At 40.5% G+C, this 18197-nt stretch overlaps 2 protein-coding genes across 5 annotated transcripts in view; both read left to right on the forward strand.

The window, feature by feature from the left end:
• The window catches only part of SKIL (SKI like proto-oncogene), a 40841-nt gene that overhangs the window by 13501 nt on the left and 9143 nt on the right, over positions 1 to 18197 (forward strand). For 2 of the 4 annotated variants that reach the window (XM_061637304.1, XM_061637303.1), the window contains 4 exons: positions 84 to 181; positions 8889 to 9136; positions 9250 to 9488; positions 13448 to 13672. In XM_061637304.1, the coding sequence (XP_061493288.1) occupies positions 84 to 181; positions 8889 to 9136; positions 9250 to 9488; positions 13448 to 13672 (810 nt within the window). Of the gene's footprint in view, positions 1 to 83; positions 182 to 8888; positions 9137 to 9249; positions 9489 to 12232; positions 12300 to 13447; positions 13673 to 18197 lie in introns of those variants that run through there. The other 2 variants (XM_061637306.1, XM_061637305.1) reach the window with 2 other exon arrangements.
• Positions 1 to 18197, forward strand: part of CLDN11 (claudin 11) — a 72558-nt gene that overhangs the window by 13487 nt on the left and 40874 nt on the right. The gene's annotated exons all lie outside the window — the stretch shown is intronic.

Raw genomic sequence — 18197 nt, forward strand, 5'->3', positions numbered from 1 at the left:
ATAATATAGTTCTTTCAGAACATGTGTGTTGTGACTAGAATGGTGTATCATAAAACATAAATGATAATCTTTTCCCCCCTCAGGCCGATTCTCAGTATAACCTAGAATTTCAGCAGTGGTATCCAGTTATAAAGCAAGAAGCAGATTCTATTAATCAGCCGCACTCATTCATGCATCCCAGGTAACATCCTTCTGTCAATAAATGTAATCAGTGGATGCACAGCTTGAAGTTTATTTTAATTGTTTTATAGGCAGCTAAAAATTTAGAGGTGTATTCCATATTTTGCATAAAGATAAGTAAATACTCTAGAGTTTAGTAATGTATAAAATGCATCTCTTAAAAAGTGATTGTAGAGCAAGGATGTGGAATCTGTGTCCCTGCAGATGGTGTTGGAGTCTAGTTTCCATCAGTCCCAGCCAGCATGGCCAATGGTCAGGGATTATGGAATTTGTAATCCAAAACCATCTGGAGGGCTAGCTGCACTCCATCTTTGCTCTAGACCAATCTAGAACTGAGCATTGGTATGATGGGCCACTTCTTCTGCAGGAGATTCCACTTTTTGTTGTTTTGTATTAACTGCTGTTGCTGTTACTACAACTTTTGTTTGGAAAACAAAGAATCAAGTCTTTGCCCCAAAACCTCATTGGATACCACTGAAGGTAACTGAGAAGGTCCCAGTGTTTCCTACCCCCTGGTGCTGCTTGACATCTGTCTGACTCAGGCCAGGTATCTCATCTGATAACCACTCTTCCAGAAGGCCCAGATTCTGTTGTTCCAGGTACAAAATGTGGTGCTTCCTGGAATCTCACTCAGGATGCTTCCAGTTAGAGGCCTTATATCACACATGGATCGTAAAGATCTGATTTTGCTATGTGTGTGTTTGGCATGCTAGCTTCCCCAAATTCCTGGTTTTTCAGTCATGGATATTCATTGCTGTTCCACTGCTTTGCTGTTCATACCAGTGGGATGAACTTGACAGAAGGTGTCTGGGCTGTTTTTCTGACTCTCCCCTCAGTCACTCCTCCCTTGCCCTTCATTACCTTTTTCATTCTGGATGTATATGAAGGTATTTCGATACCTATGTGTGAACACCTTTGTTTAAAAGAAACATGCCCCAGAAGTTCATAAGTGCAAACAGCACCAGACTTAGTTATATTTCACAATGAACAAAATGGAGACTTGTAGGGGGGGTTTTTTGGGGGGGGGAGCAGTATCCATTTCGATTTATTTGCTTTCTTTTTCTTTTTAATCCTAAGGTCTTGTGCAAGAGTGATACTTGCCTGACTTGTATAAGGCTTGTGCAAGAGTTTTGCACAATACCTCCATATTAAAAAAAGAAGAAGAAAGCTTGATGTATGTATTACAATTAGTCTCCCAGGTAATCCCTCACATCCACTCAATGGCGATCTTGAGAGAACAGTACTTCCGCACCAGAAATTCGTTTGTGCTTTCAGCATGTGGCAATTGATGGAAATAGGCACACTCACTCACACAGTTTGAGCTACCTGAAACACAGTGCTTTGCTTGTGACCAGGTGAGGAGCAAATGGGAGTAGGGATGTGGCAATAGAGGCCATCCACCAAAATGTCACCACACATGTGACAAACAGCCCACCAAAAAAAGTTAATGAGCTTGCACATCAGCTGTGACTGGATGTATAACATGCTATTTTTACGTATTTCATTTTTCATGTTAGAATTAAATTTAAAAAACAAAACAGGCTGGCATTTTGACAATGTCAAATGGGTGCTGTGAAAAAGATTTGTTCATAAGCAGTACTAGTTCCACAATAAACAACTCTCTGAAAATACCCTCATTCTTTACCTCCAGGGAGTTAAACCAGCAGCTCAGAAATGACTCATGCACTCTCATGCCTCCTTGCTTGAATCACCAAGGTGCACACCTAGGGCAAATTACAACATTGTAACTGGAGAGTTCAGTTGACTGCCTGAGCTATGGCCCTTTTGTAAAGCTCTACCAAGAAGCTGTTGAAAAGAGGAGGGCTTGAGGCAGGGCTGTGGAGTCGGTATGCCAAACCTTCGACTCCTCTATATTTCTACTGTCCTACTCCGACTCCACCCAAAATTGCTTCCAACTCCACAGCCCTGGAAAGGGCTGTAAATGTCTTTTTAAATTGAAAGCTCTCATAAGAGCATTTTTATCATTGCCTGAATATGCGCTGATCTTGGCATCACAGCATTTGTCTTCATCTGGGTCCTGTGTCATACACTGACACACAAAATGTTTTCCATCTTGAGTTATAGTGAAATGCTCAACTACAGCTGACTTCATGGGAAGCTTCTTTGACATTTTGAATTTATATTTTAAAAAATTTGTCAGTCAAAATTTATTTTGAAGCCGGAGTAGGTACATTTCTATCGACTCCGACTCCACCCAAAATGGCTCACGACTTCGACTCCACAGCCCTGGCTTGAGGAGTGCCTTTCAGTTTCCTTGTTACTTCCAACTTTTGTGGTTAGACCAGTGCTGGTGTAACAGCGCTGTTACTGGGCTTTTGGCACTTGTTGTGCCCAGTGATTATTCTATTCTACTTTTGTTCCTGGCTTTTCAGCCCTTCAGTTACCTTGCTTTGCAGCTTCTATTTTAGAACCTTGTCTTTACTATGCTATGGACTTGCCCCTTGCTGTTTTGCAAGCAGTCCAGTTCTGTGCCGCTCAGATTCTTTTCCAAGCTGAGCCTGTCAAAGATTGTCCCCCTGGGGTCCCTTGACCTCAGCACCCCAAGGGGGTTCTTTGCTTCTGAGAACAGTCCCAATTCCCTTGGGCCACTGCTTCCCAGGCAAACTCTCCCTCTTCCACGATTAGTTTTATGGTAGAACTGCCACCGCCCCTTTATTAGCTCTCTACTCTGAGAAAGGGGACCTCAGAGCACTAACTGAGATCCTAGAGCAGACCTACTGTTACTCCTCCTCCAGAACATTAACCCACATTAACCAACGGTAGTCAGTAGCGACCAGTGATGAAGGACTAGATTTTAGAATCATAAGTTCCAAGCAATGCACACCATTAATAAAAGGGTAGTTTATTTAAAAGAAAGGTACCTACAAAAAGAGAGCAGCATCTGGTTCCTTTAAAGCTAATTGCCCTCAACTGGGCTAACAAGAGATACATTGGCATAACAATAGTGAGAGATTCAAGCAGACAAAGGGAATACAACAAACCTGATCTAGCCTAGCTACACTTACTTCAAGTTGAATGCCTGGTTCCCCAATGGCTTACCCGGTAAGTCAAGGTAGATTGAAATAGGGAACGGGAACAAGTAACTGAAGGATCACCCTTCATTTTTATGGGGTTTAGCTGGCAACAGGGAGGGGACCAGTTAGCCATCCTAGGCGCCCCTTCCGTGATCACCTCCTTTGAAGATAAGGGGGGCTAGACAGTCCCACCCAGCGGTCCTGATCTGCAATACCCACTCTCTCTGACTTTGATCTCAGGAAGCAGATAAGAGATAGCAGATAAGGTTCAGTTGTATCTTCTTGCAATTAGCAAATTGCCTGTCTGGCACTAAAGCCTTGGACTTCTCCAGCAGAGTATCCCAGGGATCAACGAAGCTCACAGAATTCCCTCTGGTTGAACCATTTTAGCTTGATCAACTTTAACTCAAAGTTAGCTATTCTTGACAGAGCCCTTTTCACTTTTTTGCAGATTAATTGTCCGGCTGTACATTATCCAGATTCCTTAGTTTCCTCTCCCTCAGACTTTCATCCATATGCAAAGTATACTAATGTAAAGCTAGATATAAGTGTTAACAGCAGCAGTACCTATGTGGGTAAGAAGCAGATTCTTAAGGGGGATGGAGGACAGAGATAATTTGTGTCAGCGGATCAAGTAGTTGCTTTTGGTCCAGAGACAACTGGGTGCTTTGTATGTATTGTTTCACTGGTAGGGGGAGGGATAGCAACTTCAATCTATATTGCTGTAAGAACAAAAATGAAATTGCTGCATTGAAAACTCCAGTTGTGCTGTATAGCATAGTTGTCCATCAGTGCCACAACTGAAACGTAGCTTTTTTCAACCATGTGAAGAGTTGACATGCTTCACAGGTCACTGAAACCACATGAAGCTTTGCTCTGCTGATGACATGTCTTTGTAATGCTGATGTAGCAGTTGAATTGTCACTTGTGCTGTTCCTCAGCTAATTTCCCTAACTGAGCACATTGCTTAAGTATAATCGTATTATATCTATCAGACAGATTTCCTCTCCCCACTTATCCAACGTATGTATAATAGCTTTCAAAACGCATCTTGAACCTATCCCCAAAATGAATTATTTAAAACATTCTTATTATACAGCCACAAGAGTGGCTGTATACTATAGCCAGTGTGGATTTTTCACATTCCACAATGTTAAATTGAAAATACCCCCATGCCATTCTGATGCTCCCCATAAGTGCATTTCAAAACAAAACCTTACAAAACTTACAGTCCTGAACTCATTAATGCTTGCTTAACAATCCTGTAAATTTTCATGGCAATATACAAAACAGACAGAATCGAGAGTGCAAAGTCTAAAAAGAGAGAAATAAAACCCAGATTTTTTTCTGTCAAGAGTTCTCATAATTTGTTGAAATTAATTAAAAATCAGCTGTGTTCACTGAGTACCTGTAATCCTGTTACTGATCTTGCCCCATACACTGACCTTCATCTTCTGCAGTTTAAAAGTTAAAAAAAAATGTCCGGGTGATTTTTAATTAATTTTAAAAAATTTAACCAGACCTTTATCTCACTTGAGACGATCATGGCTTCCCCCAAAGAATCCTGGGAAGTATAGTTTGTGAAAGGTGCTGAGAGGAGACCCCTATTCCCCTGACAGCGCTCCAGTGGCCAGAGTGGTTGAACAGTCAGCACTCCAGTGGCCAGTCTGATTAAAGGTCTGTGAGGGGAACAGGGCGTCTCCTAGCAACTCTCAGCACCCTTTACTAACTATACTTCCCAGGATTCTTTGGGAGAAGCCATGGCTATCTAAAGTGAAATAAAGGTGTGGTGTGGATGTGACCAGGGACAGCTTTGGTTTAAATTTGGGTAGGAGACTACATGTGCCTACTTTAGAATAAAAAGATGGGGGAAACGCTGAAAAGCAATGATACTGTTCACAATGTTTTCCTTTTGGAAAGGAAAAGGACTTCCCCTCTGCCCAGTGCCCATCCACCCAATCTCCCCTCCGTGCTCCTCCCCCAGGTCAGTTTCACCTCTCCTAAACAAGATTGCACAGAAATAAATCCCATTGAACTCAAAAAATATGCAAATGATCAAACTCGCCTTGCCTCCTTCTCCTTCCCTCTTGCCCCTTCCCTCCCCATTCCTTTGACCCTCCCTATCTCCTTCCAATCCTCTCCTCCCCCGCCCCCGGTCAGTTTTGCCTATGCTAAGCATGATTGCACAAGAGTAAATTTCACTGAACTCAATAAACATGCAAATGATCAAACTGTGCCCTTCTCCCCTCTTCCTCCTGCCTGCTCCCATCCCCCTTCTCCCCTCTTCCCTTCCTCCCCTCCCTCCGACATCCCCATTCCCTGTGCTCAGTTTCACCTATCCTAAGCATGATTGCAGGGGAGTAAATCCCACTGAACTCAATAAGTATGCAAATGATCAGTCCATTCTCAGCAAACTTGCACAGGATCCCATTTCTTACCTCCTGGAATAAAAAGCAGAGAAATTCATAATAGGCAAAAAAACTTGTGGTTTAAGAACATACCTATAGTCCACAGATATTTCTATAAAACATTAAAAAGCAGGGAAATTGGGCAGCAATAGTGAATGCACCAGGGGAGTAGAAGACCTGAGCTCCTCTCTGAAATACTGTACTGGCCTACAAATTTGTCAAAATGCAAACACAATTTGGGTTGGTCTTTCACAGTCCAATCTACTTGCTGTGTAGCTTGGAAGAATTTGGTAATATGTGCCTCTGGAGCATATGGTGAGTGGTGGCAACACCTGCAATCAACCCAAATAATAGAAAGAAGACGCGTGCTGTGCTGATCTTGTTTTAGCAGAGAGGAAACAACATTATTAAGACAGTTGATATAGTTCAGATAGTCACTTTAAATATGTCTGATTTACTTTGCAGTTTTAGTGATGTTTCCTATAGTAAATAATTTTCTTTTGCTTCTGTTTCTGTGGATATGTGAAGTACAGCAGCACTTTGCAAAATTTACACCTAAAAAACCCAAAACATAATTGTGGAATAATGGTACTGTTTTGCAGAATAGTTTCCAGTGGACATTCGGAGTGTCTCAGTTTGCACAAGATAAAACAGCGGGAGGTGAAATATATTCTAGCAAAATTCTAGGTGTGCTGTATGCTTTTAATTGACTGTGCCCACCTTTCCTTAAATGAATTGGTTTAAACATAGCAGGCTGCAAACATGTATCTTGGGCAGGCCAAGTTTCTTTTTTCCAACAGCTAGAGTCATTGCTTAAGTAGCAACATACTGTAATCAGTCTGATTTTACATCAAACTGCAGTTTCAGATTCAACTGTTAATGCACCCAAAATAAAAATAGGACATAACCTCCCATTTGAAACACAAAAGGCTGTCTTCTCCATCATATGACACTGACCAATAAAAAGGCTTTGAAATTAATAAAAATAAATTCAACACAGGTCTCTAAGATGAATAATGAGGGAAATAAAATTTTCTAGTTTAGATTCTCTGTAGAAACAATAGTAACACAGGAAAGAAGCAAAGTGAGAAAAACACCAACAAACATACAAAAGTGTAATTCTCCATTTTTGGAGATGGCAGGTGTTGCCACCACTTACCATATGCTCAGAGGCACATGTTACCAAATTCTTGCAAGCTACATAGGAAGTGGATTGGACTGTGAAAGACTAACCCAAATTGTGTTTGCATTTTGACAAATTTGTGGGGCAATACAATATCTCAGAGAGGAGCTCAGGTCTCATGTTCCCGTGGTGCATCCACTATAGCTGCCCAATTTCCCTGCTTTTTTAAGTTTGATAGAAATATCTGTGGGCTATAAGTATATTCTTAAATCGCAAAGTTTTTTGCCTATTAGTGAATATTCTTCTTTATCATATCAGGTTTCATGGTGGCATACAGCATAAAACAAATAATACAAAAAAAGAAAAGACTAAAACTTGCTCATTTAATTGTGTTCTCTGTATATCTGTGCCCATTTCGTATGGAACACTAACCCTGTTAGGACCTTGCATCTTCCTTTACTAGGGAGCAATGTAAATTCCTATATAGTTGATGTTAGGATTAAAATTTTCTTTGAACTGCATAGAATATAGAGTAATTGAGAATGCAGCTCATCACTGTGCTGGAAGTATGTTTTTAGGATTTATGTACTGCTTTGACTGTTCAGAGCACTTCACGTACATTATCTCAGTCATCCTTTTTTCACGGCAACCCTGCATAGTCGGTTAGTATTGGTATCACTTTCAGTATTGCAAATTTGGAGGATGAGACAGATGTGAGAATTTTTTGTGTGTGTGTACTGCCTTCAAGTTGATTTCGCCTTATGGCGACCCTATGAATAGGGTTTTCATGAGGTTGAGAGGCAGTGACACACAAAAGGCCTTAGATGAAGGGCTGTCTGCTACCATGTGAGACTTTCTGAACCTTTCATTATTCATCAGATGCCTTCATCTGGGGATTCTATCACTGCCTTGAAGTGTCCTGGGAGAAGGCCATATATGGAATGCCCTCTTTAGAGAAACTCTCCTAGTGCCAGCTCTGATGTCTTTTCAGTGCATTTTTATTTGCCCAGGGGTTCTAGCATGCTTTATAACTGGTTTTAGATTTTGCCTTTATGGTATGTTGGATTTTGTTAAAACTTTTTTTATAGCTACTACTTCTTATTTTATCGTTTTTCTTTTGAGACTTACTTTATTTCTTTGCTTTGAAATGTCTACTGTCAAGGGAGTCTTGTACTAAAGGGTGGTCTATCAGTGTATTAAATTAAATGAGGCCATGTACAAAGCTCATGGTAGATTTGTACTGGCTTCATCTTGAATCACAGCACAGTTTCTTAGCTGCTATAGTTCAATATATGAGAAATAACTCTGAAGAGAATCTTCACACTTCTTATTTTCTTATATGTGCCTCCACTCAAATCTGAAAATGCACACGTTCAATTGCTGATGGGTTATAATTTGCTTGCAGATGCAATTTTGGGACTAGGAACACTGGAGTTGTTCCCACATAAGAAAATGTATAGTCTTCCTGGAAATAAGTGAAAACTTAAAATGGGAGGATGCCTTCCTTAGTTAATAAGGGAAGGAACTGTGAATTTATTTGCTTTTTTCTACTTTGTCTTTAAACTTGCAATTATAATTGTAGCCTTGTTGATATTGGATTGTGGGAAAAGCGAAGCTGTTTTATAACTGTAATATAGATTATTTATGTAATATGAGAGAAATTTTCTGCACAATTTGAGCCCCCAAAGGTTTTGCATAATATACAGTTAAATCCATGTGATAAAACAATAGCCTAAAAGCAACTTTAAAAATAATAATGCAGCAAAAACAAAGCAGCAGCAAATTTCAGAATATCTAGCTATGCAAATTTTCAAGAGTACAGGGGTGAATAAGGTGAGAGAATTTAGTAACACCTGAAAACTAATGTTTGTCTCCTTATTCATCCTTACCATTACGATATACTGATTTTGTGATAGCATTTAGATATTTTCCTGCTTTCCCTAGTTGATTTGGTTTTTACCTTGTTCCATTTAAATAATGAATATGCACAACTGCTTTAAAGCAGTTTTCCCTTTTAAGTCTGTTCTGATGTAACTAAAGCCAAATTAATTCATGTTCCCAGGATTAAAAGCCTAAGGCATGCTTGGTTCAGTATCAGTTAATTTAATATTTTTGTTAATTCTGCAATTTTGTTGTTTTCAGCTACTACTTTTACATGTGTGATAAAGTGGTTGCTCCCAATGTATCCCTTACCTCTTCTGTACCACAATATAAAGAAGCCACAAAACCAGTGGAGAAGATTTCAGAAGTCATGAAATCTGTACATGGACAGTCAGTGAAGCAACACAGTGGTGGCAAACGCAAAAAAGCTATTTTCTTTCAGGATATCTCTCTTGAAGTACAAGAGAAGGTTGATTTGAAACTTAGCACAGAAATGTGTACAGGTTCAGGTGAGTAGCAAAATGAAATGTTGCTTTGTACACTTCCATCTTGTAACTTGCACCTGTGTTTTTAGTATGGCATTTCAACAAACATCATTCTCCTACCTTGTTGACTTCTGTAGAGCAACCTGCATCCATTAAGTCTTCAAACAGAAGGAAAGCTGAACAAATCTCTTCCAAAGTGAGTACAGAAGATGTGGTAGAAATAAGCAGTGGTGCACAAACCTCATATCAGACTCTTTCCCGTGATATTGGTTGTGATGACGACAAAGGGAAAATGATGGAAGATGTAATGAAAACCTATATAAAACAGCAAGAAAAGCTACATACAATTTTGCAAAAGAAGCAACATCTTCAAATGGTACAGCATGACTCTGATTTAGCTTTGTTCTGTCTTCAGAAACCTGCTTGTTGCATAACTTTTCATAGCAGTCTAAATGTTGATAAATGTGTATTGTTAATACACAATACAGAGATAGGATCATACATACTCACCTAGTATTTTATAAACCAGTATTGTACTGAAATTGCTGACTTGGCTGCCAAACTTCAGATGCTACTGGAGTAATTTTCAGTGTTGAAAGTCACCATCTGAAGGTGTCTTTTATTAGTTCTGGGAGACTACAATGCTATGACTACATAAATGTAAATTCTTACATTTGGAAGTCTGGAACAAAAGTACTTGGGATATCATCAGACACTTACTAGGGTTGTAGATAACTAAGAATTGGCTAAAGGGAACTAAGCAAAGAAGTCCCCCCTTTTTCCCACCCCCCTTTTCTCCCTTTAGGCCACAAATCACTAGCAGTGTCAAGCATAGGCTCCTGTAAATTTGTGTTGGTGATTAATTTTGTGTATTTATTTACAAGACTGATTTAACCACTGCCAGTAGACTTAAATGCAGAAGAAAAGCTATTATTTAGAATATAAAGCTATCTACAACTGTGGGAAAAACCTTCAGCATCCCATATAGTGTTCTGCTATTTAACACTTGGTTCTAGCATTGTGCAGAACTGACAAGTTGCAGTCTTGATAAGAGATGGGGTGGAGGAAGTAAAGAGGGAGTTGAGGGCCCGCTGCAAAATAATGAAGATGTAGTTAGGGTGGATAAACAGGTGGGCAACAGACAATGAAGTATAGTTGAAGCTGTGGTGATCCAGGAAAGACTTTGCAGGAAAAGTGAGAAGAGTGTTTAGATGTTTGCACAATCTTACTCTTATGTGTTACATTAGCATGTTCAGTAAGCATGGAAGTCACTCTGCTGCAAAGGATTAAAGGCTTAATTAGTGCGATTATCTCTGTATAAGCTCTCTGTCAGCTTTTCTGTTTACTTTTAGCATGAAACCTTAAACACAGGGGCCCTTCTACTGCTTGCATGTCTTTTAAAGACTGCTTGCTTTGTTGAAAAATGTTAAGTATTCCTAGATTTGTATATTGGCCTTTGACAGTGTGATACTTTACTCAGATAAGAGTAAATATCAGTATGTCTGAAAGGCATATTAAAATCCTGATTCTACAGTGTGCCTTGAGTAAGTAGCAAAAGCTGTCTGTGCATAACAAGTGCAGGTAATCAAATTGGAACATGTAGCCTGTGAGTTAGAGGAGCTGGCATGTTCATAAAGATGCTTGCTAGATTTCATCAGTTAGTGGTGTGTAGTTCCTTCAGGCACATGTCTCTACATCAAGTTAATATTGGCTTTCTTGCGTATATAGTATATTTCAACATTATCTAGAACGGGGTGGGAAGCCTGTGGATGTTGTTGGATTCCAACATCATCCCTGACCATTGACTGATGGGAAGTGGAGTCCATCAACATCTAGAGGGCTGCAGGTTTGTAGGGTATTCTGCATAAATTAACCAAAAATGGGGCCATAATAATAGGTATGTGTATGAGAATGAAGACTTCCAGGTTATTAAATTGGCTTTGCATAAATGCTGTTCACTGAACACCAAGAAACTGAAGGAGTGAAAACTTTCCTAGTATTTGACTTCAAATATCTGCTAGGATACAGATGTCTTGTGTTGAATTAAATGGAAGCGATGTAGTTGGAAGGTAGCTTTAAACAATTAATATTTATTTATTTATTTATTTATTTTGTTGCATTTATATACCGCCCATAGCAAGTAGCTCTCAGGGCGGTAGACAGCATAGGGTAAAATACATACATCATAATAGTAAAATACACAAAACATATACAACACAAAAACAAAATACAATTAAACAAAATACATGAAAATAAAAAGGATTAGTATGATAAGATTAAAGCTAAAAAGATTAAAATGATTAAAATGCCTGGGAGCATAAAAAGCTCTTTACCTTGTGCCGAAAAGATAATAATGTAGGCGCCAGGCGTACCTCTTTGGGGAGGCTATTCCACAACTCGGGGGCCACTACAGAAAAGGCCCTAGATCTAGTAACCATTGTGATGGCACTATAAAAAGTTTTAAGAGCACAAAATCTAGCTATGTAACATGTCAATACAATGAAACAAGGTTGTGAGAAGCCAAAATACTTAATTAAACAGATATTAACGTTTATCATCTTGGGGTTTGCAAACATGTTGGAAAATAGCCACAGATTCATATTATATGTGAACTAGAACTGTCAGAAATGCTCCAGTAGGCTTTTCTTCTGTTCTTACAGCAGCACATTTTACATGAATATGCAGTTTTTGTACTACTTTCTGGTTACGTCCCAGTATGGATTTCCATGGTGTGTTCAGATATAATACCAAAACACTATTTGATAGTGTAAGAACAAGCTCTAAGGAGTGTCCATGCACTCCTTCTCCCTCCTCTCCTGGCATGTGGCGATTGGTAACTTCCAATCTTGGTTTGTGGCAAATTAGGGTTGGAAGATATTAAATGCCACATGCCAGGGATGGAGGAGGGACCTAAGAGCCCAAGATTTGTTCTCATAAGAACTCACTTTCATGCAACTAAACTCAGAAGGGGACCTCTGTTCAGTGACTCCACAAGAGATTTGTGGCCAGTGACACCAGCTTTTCCTGGAAAATATGGTGTGAACATTCTCATAGTCAGTGGTCTATTTACAGCTCAAGTACTTTTGTGCATTTTGCATTGCTGAAAATGTTCTTTTACAGAGCACTCCTACTTCCTGCCACTGCTTCATCCAAAGTCCTGCCTCTTGCACTTCCACCAAGGCAGAAGGTGTGTGGCAATTATTCTTTACATTGCAGACTGGTGTGGCATAAAGCTGCTCTATGGAAAATGGATCGGGTGTAGATCCTTTGCTGCCCTTGCGTCATCCTGGAATGCTTTGTTTGGGGGCCTTATGCTGGTTATACCTAGTGGGAATACTGTCATTAGTAGCTTATTGACTGCATACACTTTCATTCGGCACTATAGGGGCCTCCACCCTGGTGGATCCCCCCTCCCCTGGCAGAGCTAGGTAGAAGTATACCTCTGCCTAATGCTAACCCCTTCCTGAAGTGCAGATAGAAGATTAGGATTGCTTCTTTAGTCTCAAGAACAACAGAATTATGTATCCCTTTTAACTTTGCAGAAAGAACTTGAAAAATGTGGTAACAAAAATATTCAGCACTTGGAAGTGAGGCATTTTTTAAAAAGACAAAACCAAACCCTTCTTTTTTCCAGTGTTCCAGTTTCTTGTGCATACATAAGGAATTTGAAGTGCTGAGTCAACTTTTTCACATTTGATAGTAACATGTACAGCTGATCATAGTTCAACATCTGTGAGCTTCATGAACATAATGTGCAAATTTATAGCATTTAATATAGCAAGTGTGCAAAATTAGCTGAAGTCTTTTTCATGCTGTGCCTCTGAAATGGTCCTCTGAGCTGAACAAATTGTGGTAGGACATGGTAAGTTGTCACGTATCAAGTCAGACTATTGGTCCATCTTGCTCAGTATTGTCTGCAATACTGGAAGCAGCTCTCAAGAGTTTCAGATAGAAGTCTTTCCCACCCTTACCTGGAAATACTAGGGATTGAACCTGAGACCTTTTGCATGCAAAACATGCGCTCTTCACTAAGGTTACCTCTCTTGTATGTGTCATATGTAAAAGAGGTTTTGATGTACATCAAACTGAATCCAGTTTTAATGGACTGTAGAAGCCAGACTTTTTTTTAATAAAAGAAAAGGTGTTTTAAGAAAAGAAAAGAAAATACACATTTATGCATTGTGTATTTGGTTTCAAACAAGTGCTACAAAACTTGAAGATATATATACGGCATAATGAAAACGACAGTGACCATCAAAGTTTGCAATATAAAAATTAATTGTTTGGTTTTTGTGGTACTAGAAACACTGTATAATTCTGTCATTTTCTTCCCAGGAAGTAGAAATGTTAAGTAGTTCAAAAGCCATGAAAGAGTTAACAGAAGAGCAGCAGAATTTACAAAAAGAACTTGAATCTTTGCAGACTGAGCATGCTCAAAGAATGCAAGAATTTTATGTTGAGCAAAGGGACTTGGAGAAGAAGTTAGAGCAGGTAATAAAGCAAAAATGTACCTGCGATTCTAACTTGGAAAAGGACAAAGAAGCAGAGTATGCAGCTCAGGTGAGCTTTACTTTATATGGGCAAAATACAGCTAAAACTTGCAACAGATACAGGAATTATGTATTTAAAGCCATAAACACAATGAGGTTTGGGTTGCAATATATTTTTAAAAATCTCTGTAGAAAGCTGTGAATAGGATGGTTTAATTTCTTGATAACATGGTTGGAAGGTCCCTTAAATTCTTGTTAAAACTGTTCTCTCTGATTATAGCATTAGTTTTATTAAACTTGTGTTTACTGCTGGGACCACAAAATAATAGCATGCTTGTATTTACAAGGATGAACAAAGATGATCAGGGGACTGGAAACAGCACTATGAGGAGAGACTGAAAGAAATGGGCACGTTTAGTCTTGAGAAGAGAAGAGGGGAGGGGAGATATGATAGCACACTTCAAGTACATGAAAGGTTGCCACACAAAGGAGGGCCAGGATTTCTTCTTGATTGTCCCAGAGTGCAGGACACAGAATAATGGGTTCAAGTTGCAGGAAGCCAGATTTCGACTGGACATCAGGAAAAACTTCCTAACTGTTAGAGCCATACGACAGTGGAACCAATTACTTAGACAGGTAGTGGGCTATCCAACACTGCAGGCATTCAAGAGGCAACTGGACAGCCATCTGTCAGGAATGCTTTGATTTGGATTCCTACATTGAGCAGGGGGTTGGACTTGATGGCCATATAGGCCCCTTCCAACTCTACTATTCTATGATTGGTGTGCTGTGAGTACAGTTGATTTTCTATACCAAGCAAGGCCTATAAAATACTCCTTATATAGTTTTTCAGTTTCTCTCAATATTCATTGATCTCTTTGTGCCTTAGTTCTAACCCTAAATCAACCTTTTTCACTTTACTAACTCGGCATGTCTCCTCCCCCCCCCAATATATCATACAGTTATCTCTGTCATATATAATTAAAAACATCTTCTAAATAAGTAACAGTTGCTGATTGTGTGGTTCATTTCTGAGACATTTACAAACCTAGAAAATCAGAAAGTTACGAATCCCTGTTCCTTCAGTATCAGTCCATCTAAATATTTTTTCACTCATCCTTTATATTCCCCTCTTACAGAAAGAGACCTGAGACATAATCTTCTGAAAAAATTATCCAAATTCAGGATTTGCATTGTTTTCAAATCTAGCCAAATACTTTATTCACTGTTCACTCAAAGGGCATTCTTTATCTTCTTAATAAATTTTGAGTTCCAGTCAAATGATAGTTCCATTCTCTACGATTAGTCTAAAATGCTGAGTTGATTCTACAACTGCCAGAGTTGACTAGTACAAAAGAACCATAGCTTTGATATTTTTAAAGCAGAGAATTTGACTTTTTCACTTAGTCATGAGCAGTATCCCCTAGAGTTCTCAGTGACACATTACAGTGAGTTCCCTAACTTTCTAGGTCTAAGGCATCTCTAGACCATTTGTTTGGAGGAGGAGGAGGTGGAGAAGAGTAATATCTGACAGAGGAAACTGGAGTTAGGTCTTCACTTCTTTTTCTGTTTGAATTGGAGCTAGAATATAATCAATAATGGATTGTAAGTTAGGTCTTAATATCACAAAGCACTTGATTTCAGCAACACCTCAATCTAAGAGAAGCAGAGTAAGTAAAGGATCAACTTTTAAAGGTTTTTTCTACCTGTTTTTATTTACTCATTTCTTTCTTTGCATGTGGTCTACTTGCTTTACTGTACAAAAGGTTATCTACTTTGGCCCCATCCTCCTTATCTCTCCCATTTCCCAATATTTGTTCTTTCTTATCTCCATCTTAACCAACTCCCCTTCGTAAATTGTGCCTATTATTCTTTACTATCCTAGAATCATAGAACAAACCTAAAAGCTTATCTAGCCCAACTCCCTACTGATTCAGGAAACCTATTACAACAGCATCCTTGAAAGGTGGCCATCCAGCCTTAGCGCTAATGAATAAGAGTCCACCTTCTGAGGCAGTCTGTTACACTGTCACACAGCTCATACCATCACAAAGTTCTTTCTAACATTTAGTCTTCATCAGGGGTAGGGAACATGTGGCCCTCCAGATCTTCTTGGACTCCCAGCCTCAGCCAGAGGTCAGGGATGATGAGAGTTAAAAGTCCGGCAGCATCTGGTGAGCCACAGATTCCCCACCCCTAATCTAAATCCTTTTAATTTATTTATTTATTTATTGCATTTGTATATCGCCCCATTGCCAAAGCTCTCTGGGCGGTTTACAACAATTAAAAACATTAAAAACAAGTATACAAATTTAAAAACACATTTTTAAAAAGCAATTTAAAGACACATGCTAAAATGCCTGGGAGAAGAGGAAAGTCTTGACCTGGCGCTGAAAAGATAACAGTGTTGGCGCCAGGCGCACCTCATCAAGAACATCATTCAATAATTTGGGGGCCACCACTGAGAAGGCCGACTTCCTTGTTGCCATCCTCCGAGCTTCCCTCAGAGGAGGCACCTGGAGGAGGGCCTTTGATGTTGAGCATAGTGTATGGGTGGGTTTGTGTTGGCAGAGGCGTTCCATCAGGTATTGTGGTCCTAAGCCTTGTAAGGCTTTATAGATTAAAACAAGCACCTTGAATCGAGCTTGGAAACACAGGCAGCCAATGCAAGCGGGCCAGAATCGGTTTTATATGTTCGGACTGTGGTCCCTGTTACCAATCTGGCCACTGCATTTTGCACAAGCTGCAGTTTCCAAACCGTCTTCAAAGACAGCCCCACGTAGAGTGCATTGCAGTAATCTGACTTGGAGGTTTTTCTTGTACAGTAGGGCCCCGCTTCTCGGCTGTTTGCTAATATGATGGTAGCATGCTATCACGTAGGTAATGTGAGAGAGTTTGTTGGGACTGGGGGTTGGTTGGTTGTTGGGGTTTTTGTCCCAGCTTTCCCCCCTCCCTCTTTCACCTTCGTCCATTCGTGGAGCTGGTTTGGGGTGTTTCGTTTCAGTTGTTCCCCCCCTTTTCATTTTTACCCTGTCTGCCCCTCTTTTGTTTGGGGACGGTGGAGGCTTCTGGTGCCTCCTCTGTTCTTGGAGCTGTGGCGACAAAGTCTCTTTCTCCTCCAGGGCCATTTCTGCGTCCACAGGCAGAAGCGACGAGTCTGAAGCTTGCGGTGGCGGCCTCTGCTTGCGACCCGCTTGACCACGTCATCGTCGTCTGTGCTCTCCTCGCCTGGCCTTGCGGCAATGGCTTCCTCCCCCCACGGCTTGCTACTGCAGCTACCTGGAGCGCGCAGCAGCAGCTCCTTTTACTCGCTACTGCAGCACCTTTGGAGCTCATGGTGGCGGCTCTCTCCCCTGGCAACAGCCTTTTTTCTTCCTTCCCCCCTTTCTGTTTTTGGAGCGGTTGCAGCTCCGGTTAAGGGTTGAGGCGGCAGCACTTGGTGGTGCGGACCGCCTAGAGTGCGCGGTGGTGGTTCTTGGCTCCGCTAGTCGACTGGGGGTGGTTGACCTCTCATTGCCCCTCCCGGCGCCTGTCTACCGTGATGGCTGCCATTGCTCTCCCTTGAGGGGCATGGTGCTGTGAGACTTCTGCCTTTTTCACCGCCATTTTGATGCTGTGTTCCGCTTTACAGCATTTTTTGCTTTTCGGTGGGGGTTTGGAACCTAACGTGCTATACGAGTGGGGCCCTACTGTAATTTGAACCCATTACTCTAGGTCCTATACTCTGAAACAGCAGAAAATAAATTTGGTCCATCTAAGTGACATCTATGTGAGGATGATTGCCTTTTATTAATCGTTCTATTAAACCCATATATTATAAGCCATCTTCAGTACTGCTTGATTAGAACTCTTCCTGCCCCAATTGTTACCTTCTCATCCCAAGCATGTTACTAAGAAATAAGGACTTGTTCTAGCAAGGCTCTGGCCATGTAAGCTATCCATGTGGAGTGGTGTTGGGGAATGCCCCCTCCCCAGCATCCTTTAATGAGACCCAGGACTTTAATGCATAAATACCTATGTGAATGGACCCTCGCATTCACCCATTCTCTTTGGGTAGGTGAAAGGCGTGGACTGGAGTTTAATGTGGCCTTGTAAGTAAGCCCATAAAAGTGACTAGCCTGCAAATATTTTTCTTAGCCAGCTAAGAGGGTACTAGCTTGTCCACTTCTTTCAGTCTCTCCTCATAGGGCGTTGTTTCCGGTCCCTTGGTCATCCTTGTTGCCCTCCTCTGAACTTGTTCCATGTTTGCAACTTGCTGAAGTATATTAATTTGTAAATTACAAGAGGAAAAACATTTGCTGGCAAGGATATTCACTCAGTTATTTCCCAGAGATACCAACATGTTGAGGGTGTCCACTTTTTTTAAAAAAAGCTTCTCATAATTTGTAGGGGTGCCAACATTTTTGGGCCCTTGGGAACAAACTGGAGAACTGTTGTGAGTCATGACATGCAGATCAAAATTGCCGCAGGGGGGAGGCCATTTTGGATGGTGGGGTTTAGCTGTGGAAGGAAGAGATAATCCTTCCTCCCCAGTTGTACCCTCCTAAATTTTCCTCCAGTTGAAATTAGGTTTCCAAGAAGCCTTCTGTTGTAGG

The sequence above is a fragment of the Rhineura floridana genome, chromosome 7, assembly GCF_030035675.1.
Source record: "Rhineura floridana isolate rRhiFlo1 chromosome 7, rRhiFlo1.hap2, whole genome shotgun sequence".
NCBI lineage: Eukaryota > Metazoa > Chordata > Lepidosauria > Squamata > Rhineuridae > Rhineura > Rhineura floridana.